This window comes from Mytilus galloprovincialis, chromosome 11 (assembly GCF_965363235.1).
Source record: "Mytilus galloprovincialis chromosome 11, xbMytGall1.hap1.1, whole genome shotgun sequence".
In the NCBI taxonomy this organism is placed as follows: domain Eukaryota; kingdom Metazoa; phylum Mollusca; class Bivalvia; order Mytilida; family Mytilidae; genus Mytilus; species Mytilus galloprovincialis.
The window spans coordinates 48,820,992-48,846,160 of NC_134848.1; the positions used below are offsets into that span (position 1 = coordinate 48,820,992).

A 25,169-nucleotide genomic window follows, 5' to 3' on the forward strand; every position below is an offset into this window, starting at 1 on the left:
TGGATGTAGAATTGTCTCATTGGCACTCATACCACATCTTCCTATCTCTATTTAACACCACAATACAAGGTGAGTTTGATTGTGAGCGCTTACACACATGCTTAAATCCCACCACGTGCGTTATGGGCCTGTTTCAAGTCAGGATCCATTGGTCAGTAATGATCATTGGTTCATGTCTGTCGTTGTTTTATATTTGTAAATTGTTTTGTTATGAATTAGGTAAATGGTTTTTCGATTGAGTTATTATACATTTGTATGTGTCTGTTTTAAGCCAGGAGACTGGAGTTCAATTGTTGTCGTTAGTTTAGGTCTGTTATCTGTGTTTTTTGTTAATTGTTTTGTGATAATGTAGGCCGTCAGTTTTTTCAATTGAATTATCAAGTCACGGTCTCTTTAGTCAACCATACGGTATGTTTTTATCATTATTGAAGGCCGTACAGTTGCCTATAAATCCTTACATCCACTTCCTTTGCAGTCTTGATTGATAGTTGTATCATTGGCAATAATACCACATCTCCTTATTTTCATATAGATACCGTAGTAAAGTTTATGATTAAATGAACAAGTAGTTTAAGAGAAATTGATTTTAAGCAAATTGAACGATGGCGGACGACGAAGACAGAAAACGGACCCCAAGAGGTGGTAAAACCTTATTTACATAGTTTTATTTTAATTGTCCGAACAGCCGTAATTCAGGATCAATTTAAACAAGACTGAAAACAATGTTTTTCTATACAAGACAGTCATTGATACTAACATGGCATTCTGTGACATATAGTTTCATTATTTAAGAATTTGATTAGCCCTAATACGGAGCAATTCTAATTTAAACGGAGATTGAAACTTACTGGCTATGCGGTATGGTCGTTGCTCATTGTCGGAAGCCGTATGGAGACCTAAAATTGTTGTCTTCTGTGTCATCAATTGTTTGGTGGAGTGTTGTCTCATTGGCCAATATATCACATCTTTGTTTATTTTTATTCCACACCTAGGGGGATTATGTTTTACGGCCTGTGCGTTCGTTCAATCGTCCGTCTGTCTATCCTGCTTCAGGCTTCAGTTTTTCGTTTACGTTTTAGGTCAAGGTAGCTTTTGATGAAGTTCAATCAACTTGAAACTTAGTTCATATGTTATCTATGATATGTTATTTCTTATTGAAATGTTAGTTCAATTGACCCAAATTAAACGGTCATCTGAACATAAACATAAAAGTTCGAATGGAGCATCCGTGTACCATGGTCACATTCTTGTTACTAGCTTAATAAAAGTATGTATAATTAAATTGGTATTCAACAAACATGCGTACGATGACCCCTGCGATTTACATAAAAAAAAAGTTTTATCAGATGTGTATTTATACTGTAATTGTTATTATGTTGGCTAAAATAAAAATACCAATTGAGTGCATGGAAATATTTTAATGATGAATATTTAAATACAGTATAAGAGCTAATGACCATTAAATGCCGTAAATCAATGACTAATATTTTCCACCGTCATTTTATTTCTTCCAATCTCCCCAAGAATCTGAAGATGGACCCCAGTTTCCCCAAGAATCTGAAGACGGATTCCATGCAGACCAAGATGATTGCACTGCTTTCTTTGTTCCCGCTTTTGGAAGTTGATTGCCTGCAGACCATGCGGACCAGCCTGATTGACCACCTTTGTTCACATTTGCGTTATTACCTGCTGACCATGCTGACCAGCTTCCTTTGTTTACATTTCCGTTATTGCCTGCTGACCATGCGGACCAGCCATTGTTTACATTTCCGTTATTGCCTGCAGACCATGCGGACCAGGTTGATTGCATGTTGTTCTTCCTGTTTACTTTTTGTGCTATTGCTGACTTCACTCCTTTATTTCCTGCTTGTCCCCATGCTGACCAACCAGTTGGGAGTTGAGATCCTGCACTCCATGCAGACCAAGCGGATGCTGCTTTTTTACCCATTTTTTGACGCACGGCAGGGCCTTGTGATTTTTTACCACCCTTCCATGCAGACCAGGCTGACTTAATTTCTTTCTTTATTTCTGCTTTCTCTGAAATAATAATGTTTAATTACAGACGGGTGGTTAATAATTATGCTTTCAATTTAAGGTGGCATATACCACTAAAGGGAAATAACTGTAAAACCAGCTGAACGGTTTAATCACGTTCTATGATTACGGAAATGTCAAGCCTCTCAACGATCAAAATTAGTGTTTGTCACTGCTATAGGTCCAAGACTTTTTTTTCTTGTAAGGTGTGTAGTTAAATTTTTTTCACATTCTATTATTTTGTCAAAGGATCACGGTAAGTATTGTTTCAAAATTTTTTAAAACATATAACAATCCAAATTAATTTAAGTCAATGTATTTGATCCCACCTTCAGGTGTTCAGTTTGTGTTTGAAACTTTGTTATATGATATAGATATCTTATCAACAGTTTCTTCATTGCCAAGTTGGCGAATATTTATAACCTATTGCCAAATTATAAAGAAAAAAATCTAGTGTAGCGTTTCCCTTAGTCAATGAAGTGTACATTTATATAACTATAACATTCTTTGTCCTTATCACCACTGAAATCAGCCATCGTAAAATTTACTTTTCTTGAATTCTGAAATTGCAATTAAAAAAGAATCTCCGTATGCAATAGCTTTTTTAATATGACTGTATGGAAATAAACGGAATCTCGTTATTCATGAAACCGTTCGAAAATTAATGGGGACAAAAAGATAAACCTCACCCATTGATCCTATTGTGTATTTGCCTCCTTCTTCAAGGACAACATGGATTGTACCTGAAAAAAAGTAAATACGAATATAAGCAAATATGCATTCAGCCGTTGAGCTTCAACAATTATCAAACTTTTATTATATAGAATCCTATAACAAAATACAAAAATGCACATCTGTACCCGAACATGTTCGCGGATTATACTTTTACATACATGTACATGTGACATAAAGCAAGCAACAAAATATGTATTTAATATTTAGAAAAATTAAGTTAAATGTACAAAGGATGAAATTGGTACCATACAATTATTCATAAATACTGACCCTTTGAACCAAAGAGAGAAAAAAGAGATGCGCTTATTATTCTCTTGAATATAAAAGACCTTTAATTGTTCAAGACTAACCTACAAAAGTCTGGTCAGTGACACTCCGAAAAAAACAACGTCGAACAGGTCAAATGAATTGCAAAGTTGAAGAGCATTGAAACCAAAATGTAAAAATGTAAAAATGTGATCCACAATCATGTTGATTTTTCTATCGCCTATGTAAAATAAAACTTCGATTTCCAATGAGACAACTCTCTCTCTCTACACAAGAGACAACAAACATAGAAATAAACAGCCATAGGTCACCGTACGACCTTCAACAATTAGCAAAGCCCATACTGCATATCGCATAGTTAGCTATTAAGGCCCCGAAATCACAAGTGTAAAAACAATTAAAACGAGAAAACAAACGACCTAATTATTGTACCAAAAAATGAACGAAAAAAAAACATGCATATTATAAAACTTGCCATCTTTGCCATCAATTCCGTTCTTTCCATCTGTTCCTGGTGTTCCTATAATGATGAAGATGTAGAACGATTTATAATACATGACATATACCAGTAGTTATAAACATGAAGTAAGTGTTCCGGGCCATATGTGTATTCAGACTATACGCGTATGATTATGACCGTTAACTCATATGGTCTGACCATATGATTTTTATACGTGTTTAGTTTTTAACGGAGCCGACTATACGCGCATTGCATCTTTCCAAGAACAGATATTTTCTTACAAAATGAAACGTTTTCGGGGCACCTGTCCACTTATATCATGCGGTAAAACAAGTTTCCTTTTTCTTGACTTGATGACATATTATTTAATGGATCTGTTCTACACCATATTGTTCTGGTACATTGTAGTATTGAAGAGTTTACTAGATCTTAAAACAATTTCCTACTTCCGCATTTCTTCTGCGATATAAAACACTTTAGTGAGAGAATGAGTGATGCATGTACAATATTCTAATTAAAACTAAATGTACACATGATTGTACTCACTACATTGAAATAAAGCAACAATTTTGTAATGAAAAGTATTAATACGGTTATGTTGAAATTTCTAAGGGTTTCACTTTTTTTCCAAATTGAACACTGAGCCAATACAGTTTAGCAACAAAAATTAAAAAAAAACCATTTTATAACAAAATCATAACACTATATAATTTTAAGAAAAACAAAATGGAAATCTGACATGCCAGAAGCAACATGCATGTTTACCACTCACATCCATTGGGAATTTCTTTGTAGGGAGCGCAGTAGGGTCAAAATGCGAAAATGCGCATATAGTGTTTTCAAAATCACTTTCTCGTCAATGCTCTACGTGCATCAATGAAAGATTGGCAAGCACTTCAGTAGCTGCCTTTAATCTCTGCAATACTCTTGCGGCCAGAATAAATGTCACGTGGTGATGTTAAGCGAAGATAGTGTTCCTCCTTTGACTGTAGTTTATGCGGGTCTACCATAAATCGACCTATCCTGTGCAGTTGCGATTTGTCGATATCTGTTTGTTAGTCTCTAAACTGATGACCTATTCATATTAAATCGAGCCGTGATGTCAGCAACACTCATCCTAGCATCAACTATTCCTAGAGCTTTCTGACGGTCATTTTCTGGGAGACCTGATTGAGGCGCCATGCAATTTTTTTCTAAAGTTCATGTGTTTTTCTTACCAATGGTACGTCACTGAACGTTAGTGAAAAATAAATTTAAAATTTCGTTTTAAAAGTACAGGTAAAGAAGGTAAAACATCATTTACACGTGCAACGCTTAAATGGCGCAAAAATCAATCATCAGGGATAAAAGTACGACTCTTTAAAGGGGCACTAGCTGTCAAATTCATGGTCACCGATTTAACTCAAATTCTCATATTTGATTTATAACAATGTAAAACATTATCCAAACTATCAAAAGTCTAAAATAAACAGTTTACAGAGCATGGGGTAGATAATATATAGGTTAGTTTCGTGTGTATTTTAGTCCAGACGCCATCTAATTAACTATCGATTTGACCTCAGATGACCATATAAGCGATGTAAACATAAATACAAATATGAATAGATTAAACCAACACGTGCAATTGAATTTTAATAGGTCTGTTTGATTTTGATTTAAAGATTAGAAATATATGTTTCTCATTGTTTTTAACCGAATAATAATGATTTTATGTGGATCGAATCAGTAATCAAATGATTTACCGTAGTTTCACTTTCATTGTTGACATTCTTTTTCTTTAAATAACCAGTACACGTACAATGCATGCGTTGTCAATCTCAAGCTTGGGGTTAAATTGAAGTTCACATGAATACGGATTTAAAGAGGTCGACTCATTCACTTGCAAGTGAATAACTAATTATCAATGTTTCTTAGAGTAATTTGACAAAATTGAACCTTTTTGGCTGCAAAAAGTGAATTGTTATTTCACTATTTCACTTTCATTATTGATTGTACAAAAAAAAAAATCAAACTTTAGATTTTTTATATATCTCGTAGCTAGTGCCCCTTTAAAATTACAGGTAGATCTTAGGATTATATGATGTTTAATTATTTTTTTTTGAAGAAACAATGAAAAAAGTAAATAAAAAAAAGAGTGTTGCTAAACTTTTTTGGTTCAGTATATATTTGCAAAAAAAAAAAAACACTCTTTTAGTTCTTTTAATGTATTATTAAATGGACATGATTTAATATATTTTTTTGCAATTTTACGAAAAAAAATATCTTACTGATTATTTTCTTTCTCAGCACACAGTAGAACGATATGAACAATTATTCCTTGTAACCAAGGACACACGTGCATGTAATTGACATCCTTGTAATAGGTAAAATAGCGGTAAACAGATTACCGTTGGTCATCTCAACTCGAGTGTTTCAACATTCGCCGTAACGACTGAAGCGAGTAAAGATTTTGTTGAGATGACCAACGATAATCTATCAATGTTTGAATCTGTCATTAGTTATTTAACGAAGAAACTAATCCCTATAAATGTATTACTGACCATCATTGCCTGGTTGGCCAGGATCTCCTGGTTCCCCTTTACTTCCTCTCATACCATCTGGTCCCTTGCCACCAGGTTGACCGGGGTTTCCATCTCTTCCTGGGTTACCTGTATGTAAAATCAATTAATAATAAAAAAAGGTATAATTATACTTTATGAGATATACATAAAACTGTGATGTACGTTGAGGTATAGCCGTTATTTCTGAGACATTTGATCTCTTGTGAAGAGTTGTCTCATGGCCAATCGTACTATATCTCTTTTTTTTATATTTACTGTTTCTATTAACATGTTTAAATGCAAGAAATATCTTAACATGTCGTATTTGTCGGATAGGACTTATATCATGCCTACATATATATATAATTGTCTTGATGCGGAAAACACAAAAGCGGTTTTCGAAACTCATAAGAAGAAGACACACTCAATCTGACAATATCAATCAGGTCGTGGTCAAATCAAATAAATTATCTATTAACATAAGGGTTTTTCATTGTTATGCAAGTTTTTTCGCTGCCTGACTTGTACATATCCAATAGATTTTACAATTGAACAATTGCAGTTCTTTTTCGTAAAAATAATAAATAGTCGTTTTGCTCACCTGGTGTACCGGGGTTTCCATCTTGTCCATTTTCTCCTGCAGCTCCTGGAGATCCTGGGTTTCCATCGGCTCCTCTACCCCCTGTTTCACCATTTGGTCCTGGTTGGCCTGGTGGTCCTGGTGGTCCTGGTCGTCCTAGACAATCAAAATCGAGAATCATGAGAACTAGCTTACAACAAGGAATAGATTCATGAACCGTTTAAATATATATAATAGGCCGAATGTGTGCAAGTTCACTGGTATAAGGTTGTTAACGTATTTAGTCTTCTCATTTACCTAACGAGTTAATGCTCTTTTTTACAAAGTTGTGACAAATATTTTCAAGAAGTACTAATTGGAATATTATTGTAAACTCATATTGATACTACCAAATAGTGCAGAATGTAAATAGTTTTGAACATTTCATGAGGTTTTGTTTCGGTGAACAAAGGGTGTATGGACCCAATTAAAACATAAACGACCCCTAATATCGATCAATTAAAACGGAATATATTTTATTTCCTTACCACTTATTTCAAATGATACAGCGTCTCATAACCTACATTTATTCGTAATATACATGTACCTAAGATCTGTTTTTAGTTCGACGAATTCTGTTTGGTAATCAAAAAAATATAAACTACTGTAGTAAAGTTTGATTAATTATGTGAATATATGACATAAAATTGAGAATGGAAATGGGGAATGTGTCAAAGAGACAACAACCCGACCAAATAAAAAACAACAGCAGAGGGTCACCAACAGGTCTTCAATGTAGCGAGAAATTCCCGCACCCGGAGGCGTCCTTCAGCTGGCCCCTAAACAAATATATACTAGTCCAGTGATAATGAACGCCATACTAATTTCCAAATTGTACACAAGAAACTTAAATTAAAATAATACAAGACTAACAAAGGCCAGAGGCTCCTGACTTGGGACAGGCGCAAAAATGCGGCGGGGTTAAACATGTTTGTGAGATCTCAACCCTCCCCCTATACCTCTAACCAATGTAGAAAAGTAAACGCATAACAATACGCACATTAAAATTCAGTTCAAGAGAAGTCCGAGTCTGATGTCAGAAGATGTAACCAAAGAAAATAAACAATATATGTATATAATTACATAAGATGCATGTTTCATTATAATGTTTTATTCTGATTGGCTAACTGCACATCACGTGTTATTCCGTAAGCAGTTGCATTGCTCAATACAACTTTTCATTCATGATACAACGTGCTCCAACAATAAAGTGCACAGGTGAATTAAATAATAAAATATATAAAATTCGTGTTTTCATGATCATAGCTAAAAAATGTAATTATAAGTATAATAGCTTCCGCGCTTCATACAAAATGTACTTCGGTCAACGCTTTTACACCCCAATAAATTTACAAAAAGAAGCATTCAATTCTTAAAATGAATACCATGAGGTATATTTAAGTGGTTATTATAATTATTGTAACTAAACTTTCATTAAGGTGGTACCTAACACTACAGGGAGATAACTCTTTCAAGTCAGCTAAACGTTTTAATTACGTTGTGTTGTAAAGGGAATACAATGTATTTAGATTCTCAGTGATCAAAATTTGTGTTTGTCAAACTGCTATATAACCAGTGTAATTTTTCTGATAAAATGCTTGGTTCAAATTTTTTGAATTTTTTATATTTTTGTCAAAGGGTCAAAGTAAATACTTTGTAAAAATTTTATGAAAATTAAACGAGCCAAATTAATTTTAGTGAAAGTGTTGGGTACCACCTTAATATGAAATAAAACAAGTCCATCTCGAAATCCTCATTATCTAAACGAGAAGCAGAAGATACCAGGGGACATTCGAACTTATAAGTTAAAAATAAACTGAAAACGCCATGGCTAAATAAAAAAAAAGACAAATAATAGTACACAAAACACAACATAGAAAACCAATGACTGGCCAAGACGAACCTAGTCAAACAACTGGTGATATATTGTGTTTCGGGAAGGGTAAGTAAATGTTGTTACATAAATGGCATCCGTTGTATTGATCATGTTTGTATAAACCCGGTTATAAGTATAATTTGAGAGGTCATATTCGGCGAAAGAAAGGCGGGATTTTAGTTTCTAAATCGTTTCTAATTAATATATCTCACTTAAAAAAATAAATTAAAAAAATACTGAATGACATAGGAAGCTACCATTTGACTTCTATGGAGGTGGCAGGATGGACATTTTTGTCTAGCTTCTTTTTGGTTGTAATCTTTGTCCTCTGCGTTATTATTTTTCACTATAATCAGTCCTACCTTTCGTATTAGTTTATCGTGACATTTTTTACATTATTGTTATCCTGACTTATTTTTTACTAAATTGCTCATCCTGCCTTTTTTTCATTTAAAATTCCTGCCTGTCTTTTTTTTCAAATTTCATCCTAGATGATCCCCACCCTCTCCTCCCAGACAAATAAAATGGTACATGTAGCTCCCTTACCTGGTGTTCCTGGGTTTCCATCAGCTCCGGGTCCTCCGGGTGTTCCTGGGTTGCCGTGTTTTCCTGGTTTTCCATGGACAACCTCTGGCACGTATGGATTTGGAGAACTTGGTGGTACGTATACATCTGGTGTACTGACTGGCACATACGGTTCTGGTGCAACATATGGCTGTGGTGTAACATATGGTTCTGGTGCCACATACGGTTCTGGAGCAACGTATGGTGCTGGTGTACTTTCTGGTACATACGTATCAGAGCTTGATGGACTACTTGAACCTTCTAATATAATGTAGAAAAAATGTAGTACGTAAGTACATGTAGCTTGATACTGTATGCTCATTGTTGAAATCCCTACAGTTGCAAACTTATATTTCTTTTAGCTTCTGGTGGACAGTCACACATTTGCAATCATACCATAGTTTTATATTTCATCGCTAACATTGATGATTTATATTCGAAATAACTGTTTACACTAAGAAATGTCACAGTCGTTCTATACATAATCATAAAAAACAAATGGTTTGCGTTAAGGATGTTCGCTTATCTGTTTCAAAATCAAAAGCGTTAATTTTTTAAAAGACTGTTGTAAATTGAAAGTTTATATGTAAAGTTGTATTTGAAATTATAAATTTGTAATATGTCAATTGGCGTGTTGCATTTATGTTATTTAAAAGCAATAATATAAAACCAAATAAAGTTAAATTTCAGCGCTAGTAGTGTTAGTAGTTCCTCATTTCGATGAATACAATATAGTAATCCATTAAAATGTAACCACTTACTGTTCTCACATCTTTCACCAGTATAACCGGAAGAACAGATACATTGAACTTTGCTTCCCATGTCCATACAATACCCATAATGCTTACAATATCCGGGGGAGCATTTGCTTCCTGTTGATAAAAACATAGAAAATAAATTTACTCTGAATATGTATACAATATCAGTCTATGGAAGAAGCGATTCGATAAAAACTTTTCTTATATCAACGAGCGATATTGTCTTATATCAACGAGTTGCATTGTGGGAAATTTTAGACGAATGTCAGCATTTGTACGAAGAAAGGCAGATTTCTTGGCATAAAGTTAAGACTCTTCTTAAAGCAGGGTGACATTTAACACTACATACGTCTGGTGTATAATTTCCATGAATTATTAGATGTAATAACAAGCAAGGTGTATTTAAACGAGAAAATTGTATTGTTGAATAAATGAAACATAAATGCACGATTTATCATTTGTAGATGTACACATTCTATAAATATCATGTAGCAAATTCAGTGGAATACATTTGAGATGGATTCAATTGTTTACTAAGCCAAAATCACCTATAAGTCAAAGATACTGCTATATTTTATTATATCAATGCGATATTTGTGATATATCATAGCGATGATTTTTTAATATCAAAAATTTATGAATGCGATACTTTTCTAATATATCTGCTATAGTTTTCTAATATAAAATGAATACGATGATACATGTACGTCACAATGCATGCTAAGAAAACTGCAAACATAATTCACAAACTTAGATCATGACCGGTTTAATGTTTTAGGATCAATATCACTAAAATTTCGTAACTGTAACAAAATTAACGCTTACATGAACTTATCATTTCGAAAATATTGCTTGACCTTATTGATAGCTGAAAGTGTTAACAACCTGTTCAGTCTATTGTTTTCAATCACATGGTTTAACCGACTAATTCTAATTGAAGTGATGATACAAGTGCGGAATTTAAATGCGGTTGCAAATAGTCTACCGACCTATTAGATTCTAATATACTGGTCACACTGCTATAGCCTATCCACCTTGGTAATATCGACAAAAAATATCATTACTTAAAAGAAACATTTATTCAAACAATCCAATCAAATACAGCTCCAAATTACAATGAATAATGAAATGATAAAATAAATAGTCCAAACAAATTATATGTACAAATGCTAATGTCCTCCTGAACTTTGAAGATACCAACTGAGTAGCCTCAGACTTTAAATTGGACAATTTTAGATACAACGATAATCAAAAATCTTGTCAAACAGAAAATGTATTTAGTATTAACATAGAAAAAAATATTGAGAAGGAAAACAGTTGTTTTTTTTTTATATATATATATATTAAAGACTTTTCCCGTTGGTAAATCGATATCCTTTGAACATAATCAGCTCGCTGCGTGGACGCTCTTTTACATCACGATGACCATGAGGGCATTCCGATGTATTGTTCCCACAGAGATTTGACGTTCGTTTTTGACTAATAACCGATCGTTTAAATACGCGAACATTTCTTAGTGCAAAATAACAATCCGTATCGCTTGTTATAATTTCATTTCTTTAATGAGTACTAAAAAAATGTTAAGAACACAAATAAATAAGATGTGTATGTCTTTTGACGTTAGAAATGAGTATATATCTTTTCTATATTTATAAATTTAGATTGTTCAGTTGGAGGACTGGAAAGTAGTTATTTATAAGGGACATTTTAAAGATTTATAGATATAAGAAGATGATGCATGAGTAACAATGAGACAACTTTCCATCAAAGTAATGATTTGTTTAAGGTAAACCATTATAGATCAAAGTAGGGTCTTAAACACGGGGCCTTGGCTCACAGCGAACACAAAAATTGCTAGATAGTATATATGTGAACAATCATTTTGACACTTAGCTATTTGATTACGACATTGTTTATTAAACCCTTATTTGATGAGATTTGCTTCCAAAACCAATTGAGAAATTTTTAAGACGTTACCAAAAAACAATTTGAATTTAAGCAATGGCCTTAAATCTGCTTATTTACATACAATACTACTAAGAAATAAAATCACAAAAATACTGAACTTCGAGGAAAATTCAAAACAGAAAGTCCCTTATTAAATGGTAAAATCAAATGATAAAACACACCAAACGAATGGATAACAACTGTCATATTTCTGACTCAGTACTGGCATTTTCAAATTTTGAAGATGGTGGATTGAACCTGGTTTTATAGCGCTTAACCTCTCACGTGTATGACAGTCTCTTCAAATTCTGTCATATTTACAACGATGCGTGAACAAAACAGACATAACAGGTAAAATTGTCAAAATATGGGTACAGCAGTTTAATATTAATACTAATAAGTACTAATATTGATATAACAAAAACACCGCTATGATATTTTAAAAGTATCGCATTGATATAAGAACTAATAGCATTTGTTTATTTATGTATATAAGAAAAACACAGCACTTCAAATTTTACATGGACATAAAGTTTAGCTTCTAATTAACTTTTGAATGTATATTTAGACTCAATTGTTGTTTATATTTGAAGAATAAGTTTTAAAGTTAGTATTTTATTAATTTTTCGTTGCTGAAAACAACGTTTTCCGCATGGAATGTCTGCATATTTACAATTGATATTAGACAATATCGCTATGTGATATAAGAAAAGTTTTTATCGAATCGCTTCTTCCATAGACTGAATATCTGTAGTACTTACCATATATATAATGGTGATCATTGCTTCGTGCTAAAATTAGCATAGTTGAAAAAGAGGCAAACATTCAAAATTATAATTCAAAAATAAATGCATGATCGATTTTTGTTATATATTATTTACTGAACAAGTGGCTGTGCCTTTTCCCACTTGCGTTGTTCCCTTTCCATGCTTATAATACGACATTCGTTTGCTCTTCATTGATTGCAGTATTGTTATACATCCTTAAAATAACTTATAAATATTTGTCTCTCTAGCTATCATTCCATACATGTATTTACTTATTTGTATATTGTACCATATTTGTGGTACGAATAAATACACAAACAGCATCAGAAGAAAACATCGTACATATATGCTGGATGTTAAACAGTAGAAAAAAAAATATGTACAAGTTGCATTACTGATAGATAATACATTCCTCAGACTTCTTAGGTAAAGTTAATACCAAACAAATACACAACTAGTTATCAACCTGTTAGCTTTGGTTAGTTATTTGAATACCATTGTCAGCACTGTTTTGAGTGATATGAAAATGTAAATAGTGTGATCATTGTCATACCATATTTATCATAAAGTATTACCTGATGGTGCAGGAGTGTATACATCTGCTGAAGGAGGAGTGTAAACATCTGCTGGAGGAGGAGTGTAAACATCTACTGGTGCTGGTGCTACATACGGTGGTGCAGTATAAACTGCCGGTGGTGATGGTGTATATACTGGCGGTCCTACTGTGTACACTTGTGGCGGTGCATCTGTGTATACTGGTGATGGTGCTGGTGTGTACACTGGTGGTGCTGGTGTGTATACTGGTGGTGCTGGTGTGTACACTGGGGGTGCTGGTGTGTACACTGGTGGTGCTGGTGTGTACACTGGTGGTGGTGATGTGTATACGTCCGGTGATGATGGTGGTGAGGATGGTGGTGAGTACACACTAGGGCTGGATCCACCTGTAATATAAATGGTTGATAATATGTTGTTGTCAAGTATTTTGGGATAAACATCATTTCGCAAAAAAAAAAACCAACATAACATTAAAGTTGAATAGAAACAGGGAATGTGTCAGAGAGACAACACATCGACCAAAGGGCAGAAAAGAGTAGAAGAGAAAGAAGTAAAGAGAAGAGTAAAAGAGAAGAAGGGCAACAAGTGGTCTTGAGCATTGCGAGAAAATCCCGGAGCCGGTGGCAGGCTTCAGACTGAAATATCTTATTCATTTTTCTGCCTGAAAAATTAGAATTGTCTTAAATTGTAACACCTAGTTGCTGAATACAACAATATAGAAGGACTGCTATTCATATTAGAGTGTAGTTATGAGTACAATCACATCAGCGAGCTAAGTACTTTTGAGTTTCCTGTCAGTGGCTTTCATCTCCTTTTATACTGTTTATCTTATTATTAGTATTAGTATGTTTATTGGTACTTGTGATTTTGGAAACAATATTAAAGAGTTAAGTGCTGTACATATTTTATTGGGCTTATATGTACCCTATATAGTCCAATCAATTAGATTTAAAAAGGAGGATACCAGAAAAAAAAAAACTAAATAAATTCTAAAACCCAAACTTGAATAGTGAGTGAATGTATTTTGAAATAGCTCAGTACAGTATTTGTAGTCTTGAAAAATGTTGTTCATGGCATATCTATAGTTGGTAAAAATTAAGACAGACAGACGTGAAAATCCAGCACCCAGAGTATGTTTACTTAAAGACGTGCATAGTTTTTGTTTTGTGCCGTTTGGTTTTAGTTTCTTTGAAGTATACTCCACATTCCATTTTATTTATAGACATACAACGCAGTGATGTATATATATAACACTTTTGTTTGACTTTTGCGTTCGAACCAGTGACACTTTCTACTTGAAATCAGTGAGGCCTTTAAAAAAAAGAACACAACGTAGAAAACTAAAGACTGAGCAACACAGAACCCACAAAAAACTGAAGGTAATTGTAGGTGCTCCGAAGGATTGTGATCCATTATAGGTAAACGTTTATGCTTGGCCTTAAATGAATGAAGAATTACGACAAGGACGTTATGGGTTATATCACTATATTATTTGTCATGTTTTGGGGTGTATTTTATATCATGGAGTTTGTATTCAAACCCAAACAAAGGAAGCTTAAACAGTGAAGGATATATGAATATTTTATATAAGAACTTGTGACCTTTGACCTTCAACTAAGACAATGCTTCATGCGATGTATAACAACAGTCAAATAATTAGTAGACAAAAATTATATTCCAACTTTCGTGGTCGCCTCAAATAGAAAGAAGAAGATGTGGTACTAGTGATAACAAGACAACGCTCCTTATAAGTCAAAATGTCTAAAATGTAAACAATCAAAGTCTGACAGAGAATATATGATACATTTATTTCACATGCCGTGTTCAACATTATTGTGCCAGAAATCTGGAAATCAATTTGAACAACTCAATTATATTCAAAGCCATACAATACCATACCAACAGAATTTAAAACTGTTTAAGAGCTAAGGGATTTATATGAAAGAATAAGTCAACAAAGATAAGTTTACTTTATTTCTACAATTTTCATAAATGTTTTATTCTGTCCATCCGGAATAATCCGTAATAATACATCCGCCATCTTAGGAACTCCCTTTTATCCAATGGCTGTATATTAAAGAAAAAATGTACTTTCATGACTTCAATATTGTTTTTTTAATATTTGTCCGCAGAAAAAAAAACACAACATATACACATTATCGAGTGTCGTTTTCCTTGATACATAAAAAATGTGTTAGCCTACAATCATCGTAATATTAAATAATATGTGTCTTTTTAAAATCTTCGAACTTCTAGATATTTGATGAAGATTAGTAGCAAGATGTCCATGAGAATATGAACCGCCTATGTGGTTTCGTTGTCGTGTGTTCGTCTCAAGTGCAGGATTTCGTGAGTGCAAACACCGGACGGGTCAAACCATATACATTGAAATTAGTATTTGCGGCTTTCCTCCAAGCACGCGGCAATAAAGAAATAATTGAAAGACTAGTGGGTTCGAAATCAGTATAAGGTGTCTGAGTAAAGTGAAATACATTACTATGGACTGCTACCTTATCAAGGTGGTACCCAACACCTTCACTAAAATCAGTTTGGCTTGTTTAATTTTCATAAAATTTTGACAAAGTATTTGCTTTGACCCTTTGACAAAAATATAAAAATTTCAAAAATTTTGAACCAACCTTTTTATCCGAAAAAATACACTGGTTATATAGCAGTTTGACAAACACTTATTTTGATCATTGAGAAGCTTACTATTCCCTCAAAACACAACGTAATTAAAACGTTCAGCTGATTTTACAGAGTTATCTCCCTGTAGTGTTAGGTACCACCTTAACTAGCACGTTAAAAATACGGCTTAGCGTGTCGGCCTAGCACAGAGCTGAGTAGAAATTCATATTACATTATTTTGTTCTCGTCCTGAATATGCAAATTTAATGGGCAGACCTTGGTTCTGGGAGATAACTCTTTAAAGTAATTATGCGTTTGTGAAAGTTAATTTGTATCATAGTATTTTTAGCATTTGAAAATAACCTATGTAACCTAGAAGCTAAGAATATGTTTATGGCAATTATTGACACAAACGTACTGATGATTTTATGAGTTATTTCCCTTAATCTAGGTCCACCTCCTTAATTTTCCGCTGGACGCTAAGCAGCCATTCATCACCATCATCATTATCTATGAGACAATGCTATTTAAATGTTTATGTTCTTACCTCCTGATCCTTTCTTGTGTGCACGTGGTTTACAACCTGTAAAATACATGTGTTTTTTATTGCAAAACTTCAAGCATGTATTGTATCTTTTATTTTAAAATGATTAACAAAGAAGCGCAAGGAATATCTAATACACATGAAGTGTCAACATTTACTTTTTTTCGCCAAACAGAAGATTTCATGAACACTTTTTTTATAAACGATATAATCATATCGGGTCTTGTTGGAACACATATATGTACCATGTGTTTGTTCCGTAAGGAACACATTCTAGAAATAATATTACTGAACAATTCTTCCATTTTGAACAAGTATAATTTAATGGAGAGACCACACTTATCTTGACAAACACTTGGATGTTTTTTTTTTTATAGAACATAAGCCTTGTAGAAGAAGATTCTGATAAGAGTATAATGATAAGTATACTTTTTCAACAATTGTTCAAAAATTGAAAGCGTCTTTTACATATTAGGAATTACTTTTTTAATAGAGCCGTCCATGGTTATGATTTTTATTATCAACATTGAACATTTCCGCGATATCATCTAATTATTAATAAAATTACCGAAAACAGATCCAATGCGAAAAATCTTTGTTTATTCCAGTATTCAGATAAATTTAGAATGTAATTATTTAGATTTTGCAGTATAAAAAGAAACAACTTTTCTAGAAAACAAACATGTGTAACTTTGAGATGAAGAACCGCAATAAAAGCGGTGTTCCTTTGTTTTTTGTTGTGCATACACTGATTTTCTGTCATAGATAATTACCCCATATCATTTTTTTTTCTATTGTATCTATATAATTGAGAATGGAATTGGGGAATGTGTCAAAGAGACAACAACCCGACCATAGAACAAACAACAGCAGAAGGTTACCAACAGGTCGTCAATGTAGCGAGAAATTACCGCACCCGGAGGCGTCCTTCAGCTGGCCCCTAGACAAATACATACTAGTTCAGTGATAAATTCTTACTCATGCAGGCTAGTTTTACAACATCCTCCATAATCTTTGACAACTTATCGAATGAGCTAGTTGTAAACACGTATTCTTCGGATGAGGCTATGTTAATCAATTCAGATTTAAGGAATCCGGTTCCAACTCCTATAGCAACTATGACAACTCCTTCCTTCCTTAGCAACGAACTCTCGTGCTCGGGAGACTTATGGCCGTTATTTTGTCCATCTGTTAACAGAATTACAACCTTCTGTACTTCCTCACGTCCTCCACCATTTCTATTCGGAAAGATTTCTAACCTAGCATTCTAGGAAAGACAAAAAAAAAAAACAATAATAAGTAATACATAATCTAAAGAAAATGTCCTCCACTGTCCTATTCGGAAAGACTTCTAACCTAGCATTCTGGGAAAGACAACATACAATTATGTGTAATACATAATGTAAAGAAAATGTCCTCCACTGTCCTAGTCGGAGGACTTCTAACCTAGCATTCTTGGAAAGACAACACACAATAATGTGTAATACATAATCTAAAGAAAATGCCCTCCACGTTCTGATTCGGAAGACTTCTAACCTAGCATTCTGGGAAATTCAACAAACAATAAGGTGTAATACATAATCTAAAGAAAATGTCCTCCACTGTCAAATTCGGCAGACTTCTAACCTAGCATTCTAGGAAAAAGAAAAAGAAATAATTTGAGATGCGTCGAATAGAAATTGACCTTATGCAAATGAATATCTACCATTATCAATGCATCTGTTATCTTATTTCGGGTTAAAAAAAATATTTTATGCAAAGTCTGGACTGTTGAAATTGATTTGATATAAGAACCTTCCTAAACAGACCAAAATTCAATTTTCATTCCGTATTTGAATGTTCCAAAACCAACCAAAATGTTATACGTGTATTGTATTTATGTATACGTGCACTTGCATAAGGACGATTTATATCCGATGCACATCACTTGTTACACATAATATAAAGAAATATTTACAATTTTCATTTTTTTTGCACGAAGATTTGGTACTACATGTACATGCAAAGAGAACAAAATAACAACTTAACAGAAAAGTCTCTTTTGCGCAGGTCAATATATTACGATATTTAACAAGGATTATCACTCCAATACGTTTACTGTTTTTCAGTCAGCGCTCATGAAATTCTTATATCATATCACAACAGTTTTTGTTATTGGACGAATGAGCTATACATGTAGGTGTGGATAACAGATAGTTTATTATTTTTAATTCAAAATATGCATTAATTGAAAATCTGAAATACCTGCACAAATAAGGGTTAACTTAGATTCTTAACATGGGTAACGGATGCTTCTCAAGTTGCGTTAAATTTTGATAAAACAAATTGCCAATGTTTGTTTTTTTCCCCAGGTTGTACAATATACTGACGTGTTTCAATGTCGGAAAACCAGTAAACAACATACGTTGCAAAGAATCATTCCTCAATGGATAGTACTTTGAAATTATATATTACCTCACGTGGGACACAAAAATAACTAAATCATAGTTTGTTCAGTTCCATTCGGCTAGGTACATACACTTACATCGAGGGAAAAGAATGAAATGTAAGAAATGAAAGCTGTTTTTATAAACATAAGAAGATGTGGTATGCTTGTAAATAAGTCAACTGTCCACAAGACATCAAATGACACAGAAATTAACAATAATAGATCAACGTATGGCCAACAACAATGATCCAAACCCATACCGCATATTAGTACAGTGAAACATGGCTAAACCGAATCCTGTATAAACCAAAAACCTGTAAAAACCAAACATGTTCGTAAGCACCGTCATACCAACTGTACGCGTTGTGGACATGATAACCCCGAACATCGGCCAAAACCGACGAAATCTTAAGTTCAAAAGAGGTTCGGTTTAAACAGGTTTCACTGTACACCTCAATTACAGCCTGAGTAATGATTACCTCTAATCCATCCCCGATTGCTGTCTGTCCTATAATTGATGGCGTCACTTTATCAATGGCTCCTTTGATATCAGCTTTTGATGAGTAGTCTTTTAACCCGAACTGTTTTGTGGCACGGTCAGCAAATGTTACTACAGCGAACTGTGTTCCGTCGGGACCAGTTTTGTTGAATCTATCAACGATGTCTTTCATGAAATTTTTCATCAATTGATAATTGTTTGGGTTGTTAGCGTTGATACTTGAAGAAGCATCAAAGACAAATGCTATGTCAGCATGTCCGGCACAGTCGACAACACACACTGGAAAAAATGGTATTACTTATAAATTATGCATTACACATCTACAAATAAGTAACTATTATCAGAATGTCAGCTTACTTATATTGAAAATATCAGCTGCGAGTCAACACATGAGGCTTTTTGTCGAGTGAGCGCAGCCTTCATATTGGGATATGTCCTGTGCAAAGTTTTTAAGGTCAGGACAAAGTAATTGACGTCACAAAACCATGATATGCAATTTTATTGAGAGCAGAATTATATAGACAGTGGAATGACCGATTTTATATTATGTTTATGTCTACGTATATAAATGTATTAAGGTACTTCTTTAATTTTGAAAAAAAAACCTATCCATACATTTCGTTAAGTTTCGGTTATATTTCATTTTATATATATATATATATATATATATACTCATCTTACAGAGTCTTCAGGCCTGAAGCTTAAGCCGTCAAACGGCGTAGAATTCTATTAATTTTGATTAAAAACAAATCTGATAAATATGTTTAATTCTATGTTCACATCTTTATGTGTCAGATGTCTATTTTAAAGATGGTGTTCATCTGTGTAAACTTCGCCAGAAACAGCAACAACATGTTTAAAAGTGATATTATATATATATACGATTGTTTTTCCCAATGTTTAGCCACAAATACCAAAACAAAACAAAAAAAAAAACGTTAAGAATCGTTACAGAAACAACATGTACATGAATAAATAACTAGAGCATACAAATATGTTTTAATATATAAAAAAAATGTAGATGTGGTATGATTTCCAATGAGACAAATCGAGACCAAAATGACATTGAATTGAACCGCTATACGTCTAAGTATGTTTATAACAAAATAATAGCTTTTTCAAATGGTTAGCTCAAAGATCAGTATGTAAATATACACATAAATAAAATTAAAAAATATACGAGTTTTACTCACCTTCACATGCTAGATCGATTACCAATTTGAGCAGTGTGGATAATTCAGAGAAGGAGTTGGTGGTCAATACGTAATTTTTCATTGTAGCAATCTGCTCAAGTTCGGTTTTAACAAATCCTTGACCAATTCCAATAGCGATTACTGTGACGCCTTCGGCTTTCAATTTATGAGCTTCGTGCTGTGGTGGAGCACCGGCGTTACTCTTACCATCAGTCATCAATATCACTATCTTTTGTTTATCTGGATTACCGCCACCTTCTGCTCCACTAAAGCTGTTTTCTCGTACGTGCTGAAAAAAAGAATAAACGTTCAAGTCTCGGTTACTTTTTGATAATGTCCCATATTGCACCACACGAAATAACACTCACGGTGGCATAGTGTTTTATAATTGGGTGCCATATGGAACGTTTTCCAAATAAGTAAACGAGGTTTGTCTTTAAAAGGTAGAAACGAAATATGCAAACTCATACAAAATGTGGCATTCATTTTTAGACACTTAAAAGATATACAGATACCAGTTATTTAACTCAAAATATAATGACAACTTGTAAATTATGGCCTTTGAATCGATACAACCATATACGAGGGTCAAGATGGTTGTTTTTGTCGAAGGGGAACGGTGTTTTTTTTTTTCATTTGGCAATATTCTCTATTCTTTATATTGTAGCATCATTTGTCATGATTGTTTTCTATTCTTCATATTTTTTTTTTGTATTTTTTGTCTTAGTATCATTTTCTTTGCCTTATATTTGTGTGTTCTCTATGCTGCACTATTTGTCCATTATTCTCTTAACCCCAACAAGACACAATCATATACATTATAAAATAATAATTAAATGTACCTTAAGGCCAGTTCCAATCTCTGTTTGGCCCCCGTTTCTTGGTACCATATCTTGTATTCCTTTCTTTATATCCTCCTTTGTTTTGAATTTGTTTAAGGGGAATGCTGTTTTAACTCCTTGTGAAAACTGCACAACACCAAATTGTGAGCCGTTACGGCCGTTGACACCAACAGTGGTGAAACTGTCAACGAGCTCTTTGACGAAGTCCTTCATCATTTGGTAATTCTCCTTGTTATCATATTGGATACTAGAGGAGTCGTCAAACAAGACAATTATATCAGCTTGGACATCGCATTCCTCAGCATCTGCAACAGGTAATCAAAATAAAAAAACAACAAATAAACACACACATAACTAAGAAAGGTACGAGGTTCCTGTCTTTGGACGGTCGGAAAATGTAGACCGAAATATATTCTTGTCCGTTTAAATACCTTTTTTGTTAATTTTTTTTTTTATTAAAAGCCGATAAGAAAAAACACAGATTATTTATTATTATCTACACCTATTAAAGTTTAGCTGAATTCTCTTGGCATTCGCTAACATAAAAACAAGACCTCCATTTTCTTTCATTGTATTACAATTTGGCTCATTGGTAGGCAGAGTATTTTGTATACAAATCAAAGATCCTATCGAAAAAATCGAAAGGATTTCCAGGCAAATTTTCATCTCGGTTATTAAATTTGCATGTCAGTTACATTCGAATGTTGGAAGATCGATGGATTTTTTTCTATTTTAAATGATGAGTCTTCGACTGACCTACATTACAGCAAAGCTTTTATGAAACTGAGGAACTACTGTCACTTCAGCAATCTTTTCAAACACAGGGATCGGAGAACCAGAGAAATCAATTATGGAAATGGTCATTTATAGAAAAAAGAACACCTTTGCATAAATACAGAAATGCCCGACTTTTAAAATGACACGTTTACATCTTCAGAATTTACATTATCATGACTGTTAGAACGTGTTGAGCGTTAAACATATTTTGCATATTTTGTTGATATACACTCGTGAAAATATAAAACAATAACTGAGAAACGTGTTGAGCTTAAACAATGAATGAAAATAGATGTCAGACTACGCGAGTGAGACAGGCTACCTAACTACACTAACTAAAATACTTTTATTTGTTGAACAATTACTATTCCTTATTCTTGGTCCTGTAATATTCCAAGCTCATATCAACTATTTATACTGCAGCTAGAACTTTGATGGCTTTTTTTAAGTTTAGATATACACTACAGCCCACATGGACTCATTTCCACGTGCCCAAGGTGTAATACTGTGTACAATATAAAACAAAGAAGTTGTGTTACGGCATTTAATAATGAGCCAGACCAATACAGCGTAGTAAGCTATTAAAGGTCGAATGTCATTTACATGTCATGTAACCTATCTGCACAATCAGTGGCATATCTAGATATTGGTAAACATATATTAATATGTTACCGTTGCAACGGTTAATTATGCAGGCAATATTTGATGAACTGTAAAAAACAACAGTTAATAGTTAATATTCAGATAGTTAATATCAGAAAAATGATATATTTGGTATATGGCAAGAAACTGTCAAAAAGCGCTTTAAATCACATTCTCTGTTTTTTTTTTCTAAGCGTCATGACGGTTATACAAACAAGTTGATATATTTCCGACATTGACCTTGTATTTTATATAATTTTCGTTGAGTTACACGACTTTGAAGTACAACAACCTCAGTGATTTCTGAAATCGTTCAACTGTAAAAATATAAAATACTCACCTTTCCCTGTATTGCCTGAAATCAAAAAATTAATTGATATTAAGTTCCAAAACCAACATGAAATACTTTTATGTATATAACACAGTGTTTAGTCTTTATATATATATATATGTACTACTTAAGGAAAACGTATCTCACCTGAAACTTTACAAAGTCGGAAATATTTGTGAAATGACGTTTTTAAAAGTATTGTGTTTTGAATAATAAACTCATCATAGATAACAGGACTACATTTTGTATATACGCCAGACGCGCGTTTCGTCTACAAAAGACTCATCAGTGACGCTCGAATCCAAAAAAGTTAAAAAGACCAAATAAAGTACGAAGTTGAAGAGCATTGGGGACCAAAATTCCTATAAGTTTTGCGATTTTTTTCCGCAGAAAACTCCATTTTTCAAAAAAAATAACTCAATTCGAAGACCGTTATCGATCAGTGTATACTACGCTTTCGCTTATACTGAGTTGACGTACTACCCGCAAAATTTTAAAATTTCTTATTTCAACACTTGCCCAATTGTACCGCGATTAAGAGGGCATCCATTTGTTATCCCTTCGTTTTATTTGCTTGAACTTTTGGATTTATCACTTGATTAGGGACTTTTCTTTTTTGAATTTTCCTCGGAGTTCAGTATTTTTGTGATTTTACTTTCTAGTATGAATACAATGAGACGTCTGTGTTCCCATTTGATTAAAGTAAAATTAACTTTATATTTTAGATCAAAGAATATTTCTCCTATACAGTTATAATTTCTACATTCATACGTTTTTTTTTTGTCAGAACTATACCTAACAGAAACGTACCACCTCACTAATTTTGTTGGAGTAAGAATTTCTATAGCGTAATATTTTATAAAATGAGTTAAATACTAGTAAGTTAAAAATTTTGATGAACGGTTCTCTTCTGAAGTAATCATCACACAAATCGCTCTTTGTATATCTAAGAAAAACACATCTATAACCGACAGAGAACACATTTGTAACAACTGAAGTCCTTTGAACCATTTAACATGAAGATACAAAAAAAAAGTAACGTTCAGTCCCTTTTTTAAATATTAGACGACCAACTTTCGTCTTATCTCAAATTTTGAATTTGGGTTAAGTGATTGAAATCTCAATTGTAGCCACTAGAATTCAAGTGTTTTTGTATTTATTTTATATGTATTCAAAATTATCTTAACATATACCAGATTTCTACAAATTTGAAGTAAACAAGAATGTGTCCATAGTACACGGATGCCCCACTCCCACTATCATTTTTTATGTTCAGTGGACCGTGAAATTGGGGTCAAAACTTTAATTTGGAATTAAAATTAGAAAGATCATATCATAGGGAACATGTGTACTAAGTTTCAAGTTGATGTAACTTTAACTTCATCAAAAACTACCTTGACCAAAAACTTTAACCTGAACTTTGCACTATCATTTTCTATGTTCAGTGGACCATGAAATTGGGGTCAAAACTATAATTTGGCATTATCCATTATTAACAGATAACATAGACATACTTGGTTTATACTTGGTTGGAGAGGTAACTACTGCAATAATAATTATTATTTTAATAATAATAATAATAATAATAATAATAATAATAATAATAATAATAATAATAATAATAATAAAAATAATAATAATAATAATAAATATCTTAGTAATGATAATAGTAAAAATAAAAATGAAAATTATATCAATAATAATTTAAATAATAATTATCTTAATAATAATAATAATAATAATAATAATAATAATAATAATAATAATAATAATAATAAAAATGAAAATAACATAAATAAAACTAATATAAATGAAAATAATATAAATGAAAATGATATTAATAACAATTTCAATAATTATCATAATTATAATGATCATTAAAATAAAAAGGAGAAGAAGACGAAGAAGAAGATGAACATTTATATAACGTATACATTGCATAACAGATACTTTTGTCATTTTCATAAAGATTGCAAATTAGTTATAGACAATCATGCTTTTACAATTTATTCTTTATGTGAGCATATTTGCATTCAGTATATCATTTCAAATTGAAGTGTGATCCGAAATTATGAATCTGTCATTCAAAGCCACTTAATTGGGACGATAAATATTATTTTCCTTATTCATATAGGATAGGTGCAAAATATTCTTTAAACAATG

At 32.9% G+C, this 25,169-nt stretch overlaps 2 protein-coding genes across 2 annotated transcripts in view; both read right to left on the minus strand.

Moving 5' to 3' along the window:
• Nucleotides 1-1,398: 1,398 nt before the first annotated feature.
• LOC143052303 (uncharacterized) lies at nt 1,399-2,773 on the minus strand. Its single transcript, XM_076225320.1, has 2 exons — nt 2,724-2,773; nt 1,399-2,037 (listed from the first exon to the last, which is right to left on the minus strand). The coding sequence occupies exons 1-2, from the start codon at nt 2,725-2,727 to the stop codon at nt 1,502-1,504; spliced, it is 540 nt and encodes a 179-aa protein (XP_076081435.1). The 5' UTR covers nt 2,728-2,773; the 3' UTR covers nt 1,399-1,501.
• Nucleotides 2,774-2,839: 66 nt separating this feature from the next.
• The window catches only part of LOC143050783 (uncharacterized), a 35,740-nt gene continuing 13,410 nt past the window's right edge, over nt 2,840-25,169 (minus strand). Inside the window, exons 6-18 of the mRNA XM_076223899.1 lie at nt 23,016-23,030; nt 21,257-21,561; nt 20,415-20,703; nt 19,202-19,500; nt 17,273-17,561; nt 16,298-16,333; nt 13,143-13,508; nt 9,857-9,967; nt 9,078-9,356; nt 6,638-6,772; nt 6,037-6,144; nt 3,512-3,556; nt 2,840-2,862 (exon numbers count right to left, since the gene is read on the minus strand). Of these exons, the coding sequence (XP_076080014.1) occupies nt 2,840-2,862; nt 3,512-3,556; nt 6,037-6,144; nt 6,638-6,772; nt 9,078-9,356; nt 9,857-9,967; nt 13,143-13,508; nt 16,298-16,333; nt 17,273-17,561; nt 19,202-19,500; nt 20,415-20,703; nt 21,257-21,561; nt 23,016-23,030 (2,300 nt within the window). The remainder of the gene's footprint in view (nt 2,863-3,511; nt 3,557-6,036; nt 6,145-6,637; nt 6,773-9,077; nt 9,357-9,856; nt 9,968-13,142; nt 13,509-16,297; nt 16,334-17,272; nt 17,562-19,201; nt 19,501-20,414; nt 20,704-21,256; nt 21,562-23,015; nt 23,031-25,169) is intronic.